We start from the raw sequence: 16,877 nt of genomic DNA on the forward strand, positions 1-16,877 counted from the left end.
ACCTATCCCAAAATAGTGTTTTACAACAGTCTTTATCTTGGGTCTCCCAGAACTCACAACATCACGAGCTTATCAGATGTCTCTGTAATAAAAAAAAAACAAACTGATTTTTTCCCCAAAATTAAGATAGAACAGAAGCAGGATAAATACTTGGTAGCACAAAATCAAAATACAATTGAAAAGGTGCAGTGAAGTAACACCAGTAGCTGTTTTCTCAATTACTAGAGATTACGCTTCCAATAACTCAACTCAGAAACTGTTTAAATCGATCAGAACAGTAGAAAATTCACATTGATGGGACAGTCAAAGAACTTCAGAAAGTTTTAAGGTCCACAAAAATTAGAATATTAGACCAAACATCATAATAAGTCTCTAAGAAAGTGAAGGCTGTTTGGAGACTCAAAAGGATTTAGAGCTAACAAATCAGAGATTACAATGTGAGCAATTATGAAAGAAGACTTGAGAGATATAGGAAAACAGTAAATATAAAGGAAATAAGGGGAAGAATCTTGATACTGTGTACTTAAGTACTCTTAAAGTGTTCTGATACTAATAACACTGTCAACTGCTAACTACAGACACCGAGAAAGGCATATGCATGTGCACAGGTCTATACAGCACCTTTGCAAACTGCTGCTGCAGTCAGTCCTTGCCTTCTTGCCCAACAACTAGTGAAACTGCCTAAATACAATACTCTCCAACTCCATTATGGAGCTTTTGCCATGTCACTTTACCCTGGAAAATAATCAGTAGAGTTACACAGGAGGAGGCAGCAGAGGTGTCAACCACACAGTAACTTTTTCAGATGAAAAACCCACTGTTGCAACAATTATCCAGCACTTCTGAATTAAGTCTCACAAGAATCAGTTTAGATTCATCTAAAAACCAAAAGGTCTTAAATACAATGAAAAAAATAATTATAAATTAAAACGAGCATCAAGCAGCAAACAACACCTGCTCCAAATGGGAAATTATTAATTTTTACCAGAATTTTATACACTCCCTGCATTATATAACTTAGAATCACAGTTCCATCACAATGAAGAAGTTTCAATTGCCCCATTTCTATCTACTCCTACCTATACCTTGAGGATCTCTACTCCTGCCATCTGTAACATTTGTGAGACCTCTTGGGATTTACTGCTATTTTTCACTAATTGAAGAAGCTCAGACAGGTATGAATCACTAGACTAACAGAAGAATTGAGGAATGCATTGTTAGGACCAGAAAAAAATCAGATGAAGTCCACCTCTTTGAAATGGCAGTCTGATTACATTGTTGAGGCAGTGTTTCACTGCTTAGGTAAAACTGCAGCACTGTCAGCTGGCTTCCACTATATATCTTCAGTTTTTCTACTCATTTGGCCTGGTAGCCACATAAGATTAATTACCTTTCATACTTACTTGAAAGAGAAATAATCATTCACATTCTTCATGATTTTAGAGTTTTTCAGGTATTTATGCTACTAGAAACTAGCTTTCATGTGGGGACCTCATGGCCCTACCCAAAATACAATTCTATCCCTCCACACAAGAAAACCTCAATACACCAAAAACCCCTCAAAGAGACTGAAACATTACAAGGCGTAGAGGGAGGAAAAGCAAACACTTTCAAAATCAGACATACTACCTTTTAGTGCAGGCACATAGTTTTCTGTCTTCTTTAAAATTTGTTGATAGGTAGCTATAGCATTTTCATATTTGCCTAGAATCTGCTCAAGCGCTGCAGCTCTGTAAATGCTGTACACGAGCCCTGGGTTCAGCTCACTTGCTTTCCTGAAGGATTTCAGAGCTGTTGAGTAGCTACCTCTGTTCAAGTAAGCCTCTCCTAGAGACTCCCAGCAATTGGGATCCTTTGGATCGGCCCTGAGAGCTGCCTGCAAACTGAACACATCAAGACATACATGTATTTAAATTAAATATTATACAATTTAACATAAATTATTTTCTTTCATTTTATATGCACAGTACACTAATTTTGCATTATATACACTTCAGGACACAAATGCACAATTACACAGAACTTTCAAACAAAGCATAGTAGCTTCCTCACCTTCAGATGGCATTACACAATTTTAGGGATTTTATCTTACCCTGGTTATTGAGTACTGTAGCAGCTTGTCTGTGCCTGCCACCAGACTTGTTAGTACAAAACACTGCTTTGTTAACAAGACTACATTCTGTGACTTTTAGAACTGAAGAGAATTGAAGAGAGACACAGCTCACTCAGACCCATTTCTCATTGTTAAGTACAAACTATAATCATCTCATTTATTTTGAAAACTTGCTATGAGCAAAGATCTTTTCAGTGGGATTTGTAGAAAAGGATTAAACCAACCACCAGTTGTCTTACTCAGCCACTGCTTGTGACGGCTGACCAGTTCTCAAGTAGTAAAGTCCACGATGAAGCCAGGCCCATTTTGCTGTACCAGGTCTTGCTTTTGCAGTTACTTCATTCAGGATCGACAGAGCAGTGTCCTAACAAAGCACCAAATGTTAAGTTAGTAAACAAAAAAAATTTTTAAAAGATTCTTATGACTTTCTATGCTTTCCTCAAAGCAGCAAGGTGGAGGATGGAAAAAAGTTACACAAGCTAAATAAAGAAAACTTCCAACTTTCTCTTTATGCTCCCTACTGAAAAAATCTTTCATCTGTATCACACGTGATGACTCTTATGTCAAGCTTGGTTCTCCCAGCCTCCTCCCCAGATAAATTTAACTTGGAATTGGAACACAAAATTGAAGCAAGTCCAACTACAAAAGCTGCTAAGCAATGACAGAACATTTGTTTTCTGACCTTAAATACAGAGGAAACTTGAAGTGATTCCTCAAAGGGGAAGATTAATAGAACAACAACGAAACAGCAGTAATCTGACATTCTGAATGTACAATACCATGTCTCCAAGTTCCACACTTAAGTTAACAGCTGCTGTTCCAGATTCTTCATCCGTCTCATCCAGTTCAAAAGCCTTTTTATAGCAACCACGAGCTCTACTTTTGTCTCCAGCAATGTCTCTGTAGTAGTTACCTAGATAACAAAAGGCACTTCCCAAGTAGCTGTCCAATTTTGCAGCCTATAAGGAAATATGAATACAACATCAGATGGCATTCTGAAGGATTATACTTGAAGACAGGTTCAGTGATAACTACTTGTTCAGCCTCTGCTTATCATATATTTTAAGCCCCTTCTGTGATACATCTCAGCTGTCAAATTTTATTTTAAAATTGCACAGATTACCTGAACTTTAAATATTTGGAAAATCTGCTACAATTCTCATGACACAAGGCATTTTGTACACAAAGTACTAAAACAGCTATGCCAGGAGAAAGTAAATATTTACAATATCTCATAATTTTCATGTTCTATTCTGTTTCACTCATTATGTTCATACTCTTACCATATCACACCACAATTAACTCCAGTCATTTCAAAAGTTTTAGTTCCTTTTTAGATGCACTTGGCAGATTTGCTTATAGTTAAGAAATCCACAGACTGCAAGCAGCAGGAAACAGCTTTGTCAATAATAACAAAGACTGCATAAAATGGTTTAGAACTGTTCAACTATATCTGTCACTATACTCTGATGTTACCAAAGTGCAAACAGTAGGCAACGATTTGAGTTCCTGATACATATAATGAAGTTATACGATGAGTTCATAGTGCCTAGAGCTATATTGTGTATACTTCCAAGTTACTAATACAGATGTTAAACTAAATATTTTGAATTCATGTTATGATCTATGTTCAGAGAAAAAGCCACGATTACTAAAACCTCAAAGACTGGGAAAAGCATATAGATTATGGGGCTTTACCAACTTACATCCTTGGACAGACAGTGAAACCCTAACACCATTCTCAACTTCTTTTGCTTCGTATTTTTTCAATTTTAATTTTGCCCTCCCTATTTCAAAAGGTCCTCAAAGACATATGCTGCATATCTAGAGGCCTCCACTTCCCAAACCCTAAGGAGAGAATATTGAGGCAATCACCACTCAGTTTTGCCAATTCAAAGGCCTAAAGAACTCATTGGAAAGAGGAAGACAAAAGCAGGGAGATCCAAGGTAACTGCACCAATCCCTGCAATGCCTTTTTGCACAGCAGAACCTAGTTTGCAGGCTCTGGAGGCTCACACATTGTAATATCCAAGAATGGAGAATATCCAAGTCTCTCATTCCAGTCAGTGTATTTGCCATATTTGGCTTCTGATGTAGGAAAACACTAATTCTACACCAACAGTTAAAGCAGTCTTTACCTTCAAGAACTGAGTGAGTGCTTTTCCTTTGTCTTTTTTTGTCTCATCACTCATGAACCAGTATGTGAGCCCCAGGTACTGATGATACTCTGCAGTTCCAGCCTTCCTTTCAATAGCATTTAAAAAACTAAACAAAATGAACACAGGTCAGGTCAGACAATTCTCAAAAGCTGCAAAACATTGTATTCTACTCTCTCATAACATCTCCCTGTTAGAGGAAAGAAAACGAAAGCGTACCTTTTCTCTGCCTGCTCATAGTTCTTTTGGGAATAATGGATGAAACCCTCTAGAGCATGGGCTTCAGCCAGATCAGGGTGGGACAACAGAAGTTCTTGTGAAATCTGCAAAAGGATGTCATTTTTCCCTAGTTACTTCATCAATGAAACCAAGAATTGTACTTAGCTCACAGAAATGACAAAAAGCACTAACCTTTGAAGCTTGGCCCATTAAACCTTTGTTTAGATAAGCCTGACCCCTGAGAGCTGAAACCACTGGATCATTGCTTCCATCTACAATCTAGAAAACCAAGTAATGAACACAATTAATCTATTATTTCCCCACATAAAGAAGTCCAAGTTGTCAAAAGCAGACAGACTGAATGAAGATAAAGACAAGAAAGCACTTAGAGGTTTTCTCTATTACACCGAGTAGACTTAGAATAATTCTGATGAAGATCAAGCAAAAGATTGTAGAGAGTAACGACAAAGGTACAGAAATATGAAGAACAAAAACAAAGAATGAAACTGTATGACAAAAACAAGGAGAAGCAAATCTGCTAAAATTTAACCATTCAATCTTAAAGTATTATATTCCTCTTCATGACTAATGACAAGTGAGTGACAGATACAGGAGGCAGGACTATAACATGAATTCAAATTAAGATGAATAACAGCACAGAACTCGCAAAAACCCAGCAACAGTGAGCAAGACCAGACAAAGTCAAAAGTGACAGCTTCTAAAATTAGAATTGCAAATGAAAAAGAGCTGCAGCAAAGCCTGAAAAAGCAGGGATGGAAGAAATGTTTGAATTACACAACAGCTGGTAGGAACAGTCTAAACCACAAAGCTGCAAGGAGGCCAGAAATACTCAACTTAAGTACAGAAAGATAAGAGCACTTTTTAATATTTAAAAAAAACCCAAAACATTTTAGTCAATAAAAGTACCAGCTCAAGTGCTTTAATGGCTTCTTCTGCAGCATCAGCATCAGCTATTTTAATCAAAGTCTCTGCTTTCAACTGAAGGGCAAGGTTCTTCCACCGAAGATTAGGACCCTCAGAAGTTCCAAGAGCCTCAAGAGCTGTTGACAAGAAGAACCTTTCATCAAGTTGAACAAGAAAGTAAAAAGTACAGAGAGCAGCATTCTTCAAATATTTTTAAAACCTTATTAATTACAATTTTTCTGTCTAACAGAACACCATTCAGACTGCTCTCCCCCATATTTAAGAAATTGTCCTGTAAAATTTCTATTAATTCAAGTTTAAAAATTAAGTCAGTTCTAGGAGGTCAGCTCAGCTGCATGGACACTGATTGCTTTCTAGCTGCAAGCCTTATAAATGAAGTGCTACCATTTTTCTCACTGGTTCTAAAGAAACAATGACCTTTCAACAGATAAGTAGTTTTGCACTTCATTGTACAAACAAAAGAGTATTACCTAAACCTGTGATTTACCTTGGTGCCTGTAAAAAAGTTACTTTGTACCCCTCAACACAGTTCTGATTACTTTTCGAATACAGAGTATCACCTCGCCTCAGACACTGAAAGCATCTCTGTTGAGCCAGAACTTCCTGTGTAACTCAATTAATTTGTATTTATTTACTCTCATGCATGATGGGCTTCAGTCTCATTAGATACAGCCACTAAGACAAGACAAATAAAAAGCAACGTTTCCTCAAAATTGTCTCCAGCTTTCCACAGAAGTTTCGGACTCAAATTCCTGCATCAACACCATCTTTTAGCAAGGAGCTTAACTTCTTACATTGAAAAACAAAAACTTCATTTGTTTGCTCTGAGCTTGACATTTTAGTTGCATTTGGCACTAGCCAGACCTCACACAGGAAAACAAAACACTCAATTTTTATTTATATTCCACATCATTTGCATCATCACAGAGCTCAAAATTATCTCTTCTCCAGACTGGAAAACGACTTGACAGGCTACTTACTTGTTCTCATATGCTGCATGTTTTAATTCATTTGATCAACGTTAACTCTGGACAATTAACTTTGACTCTTATTTTGAGATGGGGTGGATAGTTACCAAAACTACACACAGATTTTATTATGCTGCTGAAGTTCTTAAAGCCACTGTGTGTTGATGGTATGTTTCACTAAACATTCCCTTCTCTGAAATTGCTAATATTTGACTTCCCTGTAAAGTATAGCAGAGGAAAGAAACAGTCATATTTTTTTATACTGAATGAGGACCTTCTGCACTCTTCTTCAATGAGAGTGTAGGGTAGCTTTGTGAGAACACTTCTTCCCACAACTCTATCATTCTGCAATTAAAATAATAAATAAAATTCTGTAATCTTAACACACAGTTATGCACCCTAGTAATCTCCTCAAAGTTTTGAGTCTGCTTTGCACAGCAGCAAACTATAGCCTTATTACTCAGCATTCATAAACAGCATAGGTATCAGGAAATGTCAGGGACACCTCCTTCCACCTGAAAACAGATGTAATTACTACACCGTGCTCTACTTTTTAACTTAAAACAAAAAACTCAACACTCAACTTCTAAACCCAAGGCTACTAATTTTCCTTAGCAGTCTTAAAAGATTTAAGAGATCTTACAAATTTCTGGAAAACTTCTTCATGAGCTCATAAGTTCCTTGAAGGAGTTCTAAATAAGCAACTTTAAAAAGGCCAGGCTGTCTACCCCAAAGTATTTTCCTACATAAATTTTTTAACTCCATTGTTGGTATCTCATAGTTCCTTAATGCTATCTTTCCTTGTCCTGTTTTACACACACTACTATTAACACTGTAATCACAGATGAGTTTTAAATCAATCTGCTGAAAAGAAGGGTCATGATATAAAGTTACCTTGAGCTCTTCCACACTGAACACACTTTCTCCAATAAGTATCTTTTTTACCAATTTTGTTCAGTTTTCATTTTTCCTCCACCCAAATTTATAAGTCTTTTGAATTTCCCTCTCCAGCAAGTACTTGCCCTTGATTTCCCATGATTGTGTGACCAGGTCTGTCTACTTTTACTTCTTCAAGTCTTGAGAAATTTTTCACTGCATTTTGTCCCTGCTACAGAAGAAGCCCACTTTACTGCCCCTTCATTTATAACCACCAACGAGTGGCTCTGTCCAGCTGAGATATGCATCGCTAGATCACAATAATTGCCCTCACTGCCAGATAGCACAGATTAAGTTTTACTTTCAGTGAGTTTCTTCAGATGCAGCTGTACTATGCATAATTTCTGCATTTTACATTAAATGATTGATTAAAAATTTGTTTTTCAGGTTGAAACATGAAATCTACCAGGCAAAATATTTGTGACACCTACCCTTGTGGTTTCAATCTGTCACTTGCCAGCATTTGTCAACCACCAGCAGCAGCAGCACACCAGAACATGTAAACCTTCTAAATATTAATCATCAGACAGCTTTCTGGATCCACTTAGCCAAGTATTTACTCTGTTCCTGAGACTAATCAGCATAACCTTGAGACTGCAAAAAGCAATGGACTGGGACTACTGCTAACTCAGACCTACCACACAAAGGCCACATTGGCTACATAAAGCAGCGTAGTTCCACAGTTGCTCTTTCAGTTAGCAGGCAGTTACCTTTATTACAGGACAGGACAGCATTCCTGTGCTCATGGATTTTCATCTGTGCCTCTGCTAGATAATGCCATGCTGCTGGACACTGATTAGTCTTCTGCAAACCTAGTAAGAGTTTAAAAAAGACACTTCAAAAAGTTGCTTAGAGCTGCAAAGACACTGTAGCTAGTAGATATTTTATTTACATATAATGCCGTCAAAAACTATCAATCAGATGGTAAGACTTGCAGTAATTTTTTCTGAGTCTTATTTTAGACTGTTATGGACATAGAGGCTTCCATGCAACAAGGCAAAAACTAGAAAGCATGTAAGTTAGGCTTAATTTTGCATATAACATTACATATACTGAAACTTTCTAAAAAACCTGCCACAATTAAAGATTCAGTAATAAAACTGAATAACTGAAATTAAAGACTCACTAATATCTTCTGTTATAACTACTATGTAATGCCTGGAAGCTTCAATGCCTAAGATGCAAACACGTGGCTTGTCAGAATAGACATTACTTCCAAAGTGTCTATATTCAGACATTATACCAAAAGCCTTGTCTTTGCCTTCTCTCCACTATAAGTATCATCTGTGAGTAAAAGTAAAAACAGAAAAACAACCTAATAATTAAAATATTTTTTGTCAAAACAATGGACATTTAAGTCAGAAGAATTTGTTTTCCAAGGTTCTTTTTTTTCCTTCTTCATGAACTCTTAGGCACATGAAACTTCTATTTCATATTTTAGGCACGATATTGTTTCACTGCAGAATATTCCAAAATTTCATTTCAGAAACAATCTTATTCTAAACCTATGGAGGATGCAGGACATCACAGCATAGTCTGACTCATGAATGCTTACATTCCAATTATTTACCCAGCTTTCACTATAAGCTACCACAGTAGCACAGTGAGAGTGGTCAGTCTCATTTTCCCACTAGTATCCTTATACTTAGGAAAAAGCTTTGCCATTTCAATATAAGCAAGTTAATTTACAGATGAGTAAGCCAAGTCTTCAGCAAATATGGTTACTGTAAAGCAACAACAGAAAAGAAAGAAACTTAAAATATTTCTCTCTAGATATTCAGTGTAAGTCTTTACCCAATATAAGCATTAAAGAGGTTTTAAAATTAAGTAGCTTCAGAAAAAAGTTATCTTTGTACAGGTAGAGAAACGCAGTGACTCTACTAGAGAAGTTGCATTACATTTTACTTCATAAATTCCACATTCCTTCATCCTGCTACTGCTCCATTAAGTGTTTCATATAGTTATTTCCTCAGTAACAGTAGGATTAAAAATAGTTTACCACAAAACATACAGAGCTGACTATAATACAAATGAAGTGCTTCAGAGATGTTACACTTAAAGCTATATTAAAAAAATCTCAACACAAGCAGTCAAAGTGTTCAGCATTCTTTTAAAATCTAGCTGGTCCTAGAATTCATAACCCACTAAAAAAGTATAAGATTTCCTAACTTTTCAACACAAATTAAAGCTAATGTTCAAGTTACATCTCATATTACACATTTACCTTCAGTCAGATTCTTAACTGCCTCCTTGTATTTATTTTCTTTGAGACATTTTATACCAAAACCAATGATGCCTGGACCACTGTTTGCATCCATCTCCAAAAGCCTAGAGAAACAGTCCAGGGCCTCTTCTGGCAAAGTACCTGGTTTCAGAAAGAGACACATTTTGCAGAGTTTTAGATTAAAAAAAGATAGCTGCAACAGTTTATCTTACCTATGTAAATGATTCTTATCCTGCGAGTTCAAAGTGATTTTCCAACTACATCACTACATCACCCCCTATCCCATTTAAAAAACCAAAACCCAAGAAGTAATCTAAATACTCAGTACTGTGAAATAAAATAAAATGACAGTCTGAAACCTGAATAACAATTTTTGTTAACTTCAGGTATACTTCCTTTATTAATAAGTATTAATCCCTTCATATGCTTTTCACATTAATGCAGCTGAATGCTCCCATGTCTAAATCTGCCACAAATAAATCAAAATAATTTCCTTTCAGAAGACATATTTTGTACCTACCAATTTGCTGTGATAAGCTTGCTGAAACTACCTTGCTGTGAAACCATAAAATTTCATATTTTAGCTTAATTTTAACTTATGTCACTAACTTCTGATGTTTGTTTTTGGCTGTGATTGCAGACTTGGCAATGTTTACAGGAACTTTGTGACTTGTTGGAACAACCTTCCAACTATTATTTTCTTTAAAAAATTATTGATTCATGTGGGATAACAGCTGCTTTCATATGCATTTGCTAGAGGTGACTTTACAATGCATCTGAATCAACAGGCCTAGGAGCAGTGCACGACATGAAGGATTAAAACATATAACTCAGATCTAAGCAAAGAGCCTTGCTAAAACATAAGCAGTATCCATCCCCCTCCAAGAAGCTTGTAGGGCAGCAAGATGTTGCCAGTGTCAGTATACAAGAACCATGCTAACCTCTTCCTTTGAAAATTAGCTTCTGCCTGTTTCTTCAAAATATAATACATTTTCAAACATTTTACAAATTGAGAATCTGGGCCTCGTTTGTGTTCATACTTTCAAAACAAAGTGAAAAATTCTCACTTGCTTTACTTTGCTACCATATTCCATTTCTTCAAAACAGGAAAAGGTCTTTTTCTACCTAAGCTGAAAGTTGTTTCTAGAGGGGATTTCTCCTATTTGGTTTCCTTGGTTTAAAAAGAAACAAAATCAACTTCTGATGCTTTAAACAATAAAATGAAAAGCTAAAATCTACCTTTGAAAAAAAATGAGAAAGTGTCCAACACTATTGCAACGCTGTTTAGTAAATGACTCAAAATAATAATGCATAGTTTCAGATCCCTGCACTTGTGAACACACATTTTCTTTCTTTCCCCTCAAAGATTCTCCTTTTTTATTTAGAATACATATCTAAATAGATCTATTTATTCGCTATTCACAAGGCACACCTCCTACCAGAGTTTCACAAATGTTTATCTGTTTTGGGTTTGTTTTTTTTTTTTTTTTGGGATGATAAAAGAGAATCTATGTCAAGAGTAACCTAAGTGTAGTCCACTGTGAACCTCAGAACACAGGCTAACACCCTTTCATTTTTTTTTAAAAGATCAAGTTAATCCTCATTTATCTGAAAAGGGTGCTTTTCAAGTAAGGCATTTTTTCTTTGAGACTTCAAAGAGCTGGACTTAACTCACAGAAGGTTTTTGTCACCTAGAGTTACTCAGTCACAGGGATAGGAAATGACAAGTCACAGGACCAAACACTTTACTTCCAGAAACAGAACACAGAAGAAAAGAGCGTACTTGTACGCTCTTTGTGAAAGGTAAAGACTTATTAATAGATTGTCACAAAAACAACTATTTAAAAAATTTAAGCCCCCTGAAATGCCTAAATCCATCCTACTCACCTGACTGAACAAAGTGCAAGCAAAGTACTTCCAATGGGTAACTCACAGTAGGGTACAAAGCCACCATATCATGACAGGCTTTTTCCAACCTAGCTACTTCATGAGGAAACTTGAAAGCAAAAAAAAGGAAATAGTTATTTGTGTGAGTTTTCAGATGTGAAATAATACATCTATTTTCCTACTATATAACATAACCTTACCCTTGACAAGCACTCTATGAAGTCTTTGTAAAGATTTTGGTGGTTGTCACCAGGAACAGTGTCAGCAGAGAGCAGCGCTTGTTCAAATGCAGCCAAAAGCTGAAATAACAAAAAGTAGTTTTGTTATTAGTGCAAAAAAATTAATCCAGGGAGATGTTATCTTTGTAGAACAGAGTATTTCAGTTGGAAGGAACACACAACAACCATGCCACATGCCTCAGCACCTCAGATCTGGCCAAAAGCTACAGGATGTTATTAAGGGCATTGACCAGATGGCTCTTGAACACTGATAGATTTGGGGCATCAACTGACTTTCTAGGAAGGCTTCAATGTTTGACCACCATTTTGATAAAGAAATGCTGCCACATGTCAAGTCCCGTGAACCAGTTCCACGCATTTTATCACTAGACTAGAACAGCTCAGCACATCCCTCTCAACCTCCCCTGCTCAGGAATCTGCAGACAGTGCCCTGTACTGTCTCTTCCAAACTAGGAAAACCCAAAGTTATCATTTGCTCCTTAGATGACATGCTTTCCAGCCCTTCCATATTAAAGTGGATAGTTACATGTTATTATTTAAATCCTACTCATTAAGTTTACACTACTGCTATGAACAGGTAAAGTCATGAAGCAAGCTCCTTATCATGAAGCAGCACCCAGCATCTAAAGCATTTAAATTGTCTAGTAAATGCTGCCATCTATAAGATGGTACAAGGAAGGTAACATTTTCAAGAATCTACATTCTTCTTCAAACCTAATCCAATTTCAAAGAAGGAAATTAGGTTACTATCCTGTAAGGTTACCTGTCAGCCCTTCTCTCCACTCTGGTCTAGAAGTCTAGCCTTTTTTTTTCTTGGCTCTTTATATATTAGGAAACACAGGCACCAAAGTGCAGGCTTACAAACAACCATGCTAAACAAAAAGTTGTACACAGCTTGTCACTAGAGCAATACTTAAGTATGCTGTCTTCAGGTCCACATCCTTCCAGGTTCAAGTGCTTTACTCAAAATTGAACTAAACTGTAGATTTGCATGTGAAACCTATTCCTGATGTTTATGCTGCTTTTAAAATATTTTCAAGTTATTTTTTCTTTCTGAAAAAGAAAGCAGTGCTACCTGTAGCACCTCTTTTCTACACCAATTCATAAGTCAAAGCTTTTGCCTTCTCAAAAGTAGAGATCCAGATTCAATTTTCTGCCATCTGAAATTACTTCAGTTTATATTTTCTCCTTTCTGAAGCACTGCTATCAAGCAGACTGGAGATGAGAAATTTCCACCTTTCATGTTGAAGGCAGTTCATCTTCCAAGAATGGATAAATCAGATAAAATAAAATTAACCTAGTCCACAGAAACACAGGATGAGTATAACTCATAATCATTCTGTTTGGTTTGACACTTCTCTAAGAATTAAAAGCTTAACATCTGAACCAAAACATTCTTATCTAGGATAAAGAATAGGTACAAAAAAATGGAAAAACTTCACAGAGCCATCTTTTCCAACCTGGATGAAAGCAGGGGGAAGCTTGCTGTTATGAAGAACATCTGTATTGGTTTTGTGTGGCAAAGCTTAGCTAGTAGGAGGCTAAGTGGGGTGGGCTCTGGCTTCAAGACAGACATGCTGTTGGCTGAGGTTGGAAGCATCAGCAATGCTGGTAGTGCCCCTGGGGTAACAGATTCAAAAAGGGGAAGAAACTAGTGCAAGAGCAATTACAGGCAGAGAGAGGTGTGAAAATATGTGACAGCAAGAAAAGGACCCATGCTGGAGCAGTCTGTTACTGAAGGACTACACGCTGTGGAATGAACCATGCTATAACAATCTGTGAAGAATTTAGGTGACTCATTACACCTAAGGTTCATCTCAGGCTGCTGCACAGTTGCTGTTTTTGTCAGAAGATAAAACTGCCCAGCTTTTCCTCAGAAGCTTAGTATCTCTGAACATTGAGACAGTCAACCCAGACAAACAGGCTTCATTTACTAATTACACTGTACATATATATGTACCTAGCTGAATAAGGAGTGAGAAACATTACCAACTGCCCAGTCTTATTATCCTGGTTCCTTGTACTGTCTTTCAGTAAATGGATCATCTTCTTCCAAAGCTGATGAAGCTCTGCCTTTTCTGCACCTTCATCCTGTTTCATCTTTATTAGCTTCTGCAAAGTTTCAGCCACCTGTAACAGGAACAAATGACCCATGCTGTTACTCTTTAAAGAGCTAAAAGTTCGATATAAGTAGTCAACTTGTCACCAAAATTCACTGGAAACTGGGTACATAACTCCTTAACACCAATGCAGCTTTAAGAAGTCAGCACTATTTCCTGGGTAAAGGCTGCACAGGGCACTGCCCCACCTAGTGTGCATTCAGACCCTCTGCAAGTGCGTTGCTTATACACAGTCACTACACACATATTATAATTGCTTACTGCCCTAAAACTCTCCCCTGGTTCAGTCTTTTAATACTCCTGTTTAGGCTTGGCATTCCCAAGTCAGATGTCCTCCCATCATATTTTTTCTGTCCTTGCTCAGAAAGCGGATCCTGAACACCCTATTTCTTTGCCAAAAGTGCACAGACACAGCAGAACTCCTCGTTCTTGGATTACCCCTCTGGTATCCAACTCTTATCACTCTAGGGTAGACATCACAGTAACATTCAAAGTAACCCAGATTTACCTGCTTTCTGATTAAATTAATAGCAAGTCCCAAAGCATTGTGTGGGACTTCTGCACGTCCCAAGGTACAGTAAATAAGGTAGAGAACATCAAGAGTATATGAATTCTGACGCTGGCTCCTGGAGGAAATCAACAGTAAAAGTAGACCTAAAGATCTAGAGCACTATGAATGGAAAGATAACAAAAGCAGCAGTCCACACTGAAATTCCAGTGTGGAAAAGTCAACAGAACTGAAAAGAAAAAATTGGACCCTGAAGGTTAGCTTCAGTTTCTTGATGTATATAGAGTAAGTATGCCTTCATATGCTAAACTATTAGCAGTAAATTTAGTTTAAGAAGTTGTTATACAGTGAGGCTTTGGAGATAATTAATAGTCTTCAGCCCATGCTCTGTGCTGGGCTGTTAAACTTCTCATGTTCCAATGCTGAAGGAAAAGTGGGAAGATGACACGGAGTAGGATCATGCACCACCATGTAAGAAAACAAACTTTTCAAAGAGCAAAGAAAAAGTGAACAGCATACGTCCAAAATATACATTCTGTAACATTAATATAGAAATTGCAGGAAACATTACTATTGAACCACACAGGCATTTAACTCCATTTCATGGTACTGACCAGTGTCACGACGATTTCTGCAAAACCAGCATTGCTCTGAAGAGGCTTTTCATGTCCTCATCATTGTGCTTGGAATGCATTACATAAGAACATGCAATCGAGTTCAGGCTGTGCACATATCCCACCTCACCCCCTGGAATGAAGCTTCAGTAACAGCCTAGGAAGGGATAACCCCACCAGTGAAAGGCTCATTGGACACCCAGCACTGGCCAAGCCAGGCAAAGGACACGTGACTCACACATACTGTGTGTAAATGTGCATTTGATACCATTTTTGACTTCTAGAAACACAAGAGAAGAATGATATTCTGCCTTTTAGTCTCAACACTAATAGTCTTTCCCAGTTCCCTCAGCTTAATGGATTGCATCCAAGTCTCATCCAGTGGAAAAGACAGAACAGAGTTAAAATCAGCTCTTTCTGGTTGTGGTTCACAAGGAAATCTCAAGTGCTCTGCAAGAGTGGGGATTCCTTGATGGAAAGTATTTAGATCAAATGGAAAATTATTGTTAGAAGAAAGAAAGAAAGTGCTTGACCTACCTCTAAATACTTCTTTTCTTGATGATATAGTTCCACAAGCTTGTTACATACATCACACCATTTCTGCTTGTCACCACTAGAAAGAAGACAAAAAATCCCCCCAAAACAAGCTAAGTTTTTAATTTGTTAGTGTAATTTTTTTCAAATTCTGACAAAAAATTTTCAGTAAGTTCATTTGTCAAACTTAAACTTAGAATAAATACTACAAATTGGCCTAGAAGTTTTACTCACTGATGCTCTGAATAAGAAAAAAAATTACTTTTAGGGACTTCTTAATCAGTTTTCAAAATAAGAGAACAACCAAACACTCCAGTGACAGCTGATTTAGATTTGTTTAGAACTGTGCCTCTATAAATTGCATGATACACATTCTGTGATCTTAAAGCAGTGAAAAATAAGCCTTCTTATTAATGCAGGCAATGAACTATGAGAGATAAATGCTTCAAGGCAGTGAGTTTAGACAGGAATAGGGTAACATGGAATTCCCGAACTACTAGCCTCAAATACAAGTAAACCAAGAGTTTTTGATCTACCAAAAGGGATAGGAAAACAAAACCCTTACCTAAGAAGAGAAAACATTAGCAAAAGGGCCGAACCACTGATGTGAGAAGGCTTCAAAAACCCAAAGTCTGTACTGTATATTAGCAATAGCATTCACTGAACTAGAAATCTCAAGCCTGAATTTATGGCATTCGATATTCTTTACCTTTCATAGAGTTCCAAGAGTTTTTGGTAAACATCTGCTAAGTCTCCTTTGACATCTGTTTGATTGGGTTTCTCATACAAATTTGCTAATCCCTTAAAAAAAACCAAAAACAAGAAAAGTAAAGGAAGTAAGATTTGATGACAATGCTTATGTTTTATGAGAATGCTACCTGTTCTGCATAGAAGAAATATTCCACTGCCTTCAATGGGGTCAAGTGTTAAGGCAGTAATCACTGTGCAGAATTCTGCACAGCCCACTCAACCTACTTACATTAACTGAAAAGCTTTCTTTGCTTTTTTAATTAATGCCAACAATTCTTTGAAATTTGTGTATATTTCATGATTTTGTCTGTACAAAAGATAATATAAAAGTTCACTATGTCATATGATTATATATATATATATGCAAAATATATAATATACACTCAAGTATTGTATCAAGAAAACCAGAATGTAATTGTAAAAGTGAAGAAATTTCAACATACACTGAATTTGGGTCCCAAGTGTTATACTTTAAAATAGCATTTATAATGAAAATACTAAGAACCTTATTATCTTAGAAAAACATTGATTGTTGATATCAGCAACAGACTTAATACAAAACCTTATGCTTCATGAATCATTATATAACAAAATTGTAGGTAGTAAATCTGTATTACAATAGGCTGTAATGCACACGCCACACATTATTTTAAATGTACACTTC

General features: G+C 36.8%; 1 protein-coding gene across 2 annotated transcripts in view; it reads right to left on the reverse strand.

Annotated features, from left to right (window-relative positions):
* The window catches only part of SKIC3 (SKI3 subunit of superkiller complex), a 46,413-nt gene that overhangs the window by 27,069 nt on the left and 2,467 nt on the right, over nucleotides 1–16,877 (reverse strand). For both annotated transcript variants that reach the window (XM_056514816.1, XM_056514817.1), the window contains exons 4-17: nucleotides 16,173–16,264; nucleotides 15,467–15,542; nucleotides 13,677–13,817; nucleotides 11,649–11,747; nucleotides 11,449–11,557; nucleotides 9,562–9,702; nucleotides 8,048–8,149; nucleotides 5,416–5,549; nucleotides 4,681–4,767; nucleotides 4,489–4,592; nucleotides 4,252–4,378; nucleotides 2,893–3,072; nucleotides 2,353–2,477; nucleotides 1,630–1,883 (exon numbers count right to left, since the gene is read on the reverse strand). In XM_056514816.1, coding sequence (XP_056370791.1) covers nucleotides 1,630–1,883; nucleotides 2,353–2,477; nucleotides 2,893–3,072; nucleotides 4,252–4,378; nucleotides 4,489–4,592; nucleotides 4,681–4,767; nucleotides 5,416–5,549; nucleotides 8,048–8,149; nucleotides 9,562–9,702; nucleotides 11,449–11,557; nucleotides 11,649–11,747; nucleotides 13,677–13,817; nucleotides 15,467–15,542; nucleotides 16,173–16,264 — 1,771 coding nt within the window. The remainder of the gene's footprint in view (nucleotides 1–1,629; nucleotides 1,884–2,352; nucleotides 2,478–2,892; nucleotides 3,073–4,251; nucleotides 4,379–4,488; nucleotides 4,593–4,680; nucleotides 4,768–5,415; nucleotides 5,550–8,047; nucleotides 8,150–9,561; nucleotides 9,703–11,448; nucleotides 11,558–11,648; nucleotides 11,748–13,676; nucleotides 13,818–15,466; nucleotides 15,543–16,172; nucleotides 16,265–16,877) is intronic.

Source organism: Oenanthe melanoleuca, chromosome Z, assembly GCF_029582105.1.
Source record: "Oenanthe melanoleuca isolate GR-GAL-2019-014 chromosome Z, OMel1.0, whole genome shotgun sequence".
NCBI classification, from domain to species: Eukaryota; Metazoa; Chordata; class Aves; order Passeriformes; family Muscicapidae; genus Oenanthe; species Oenanthe melanoleuca.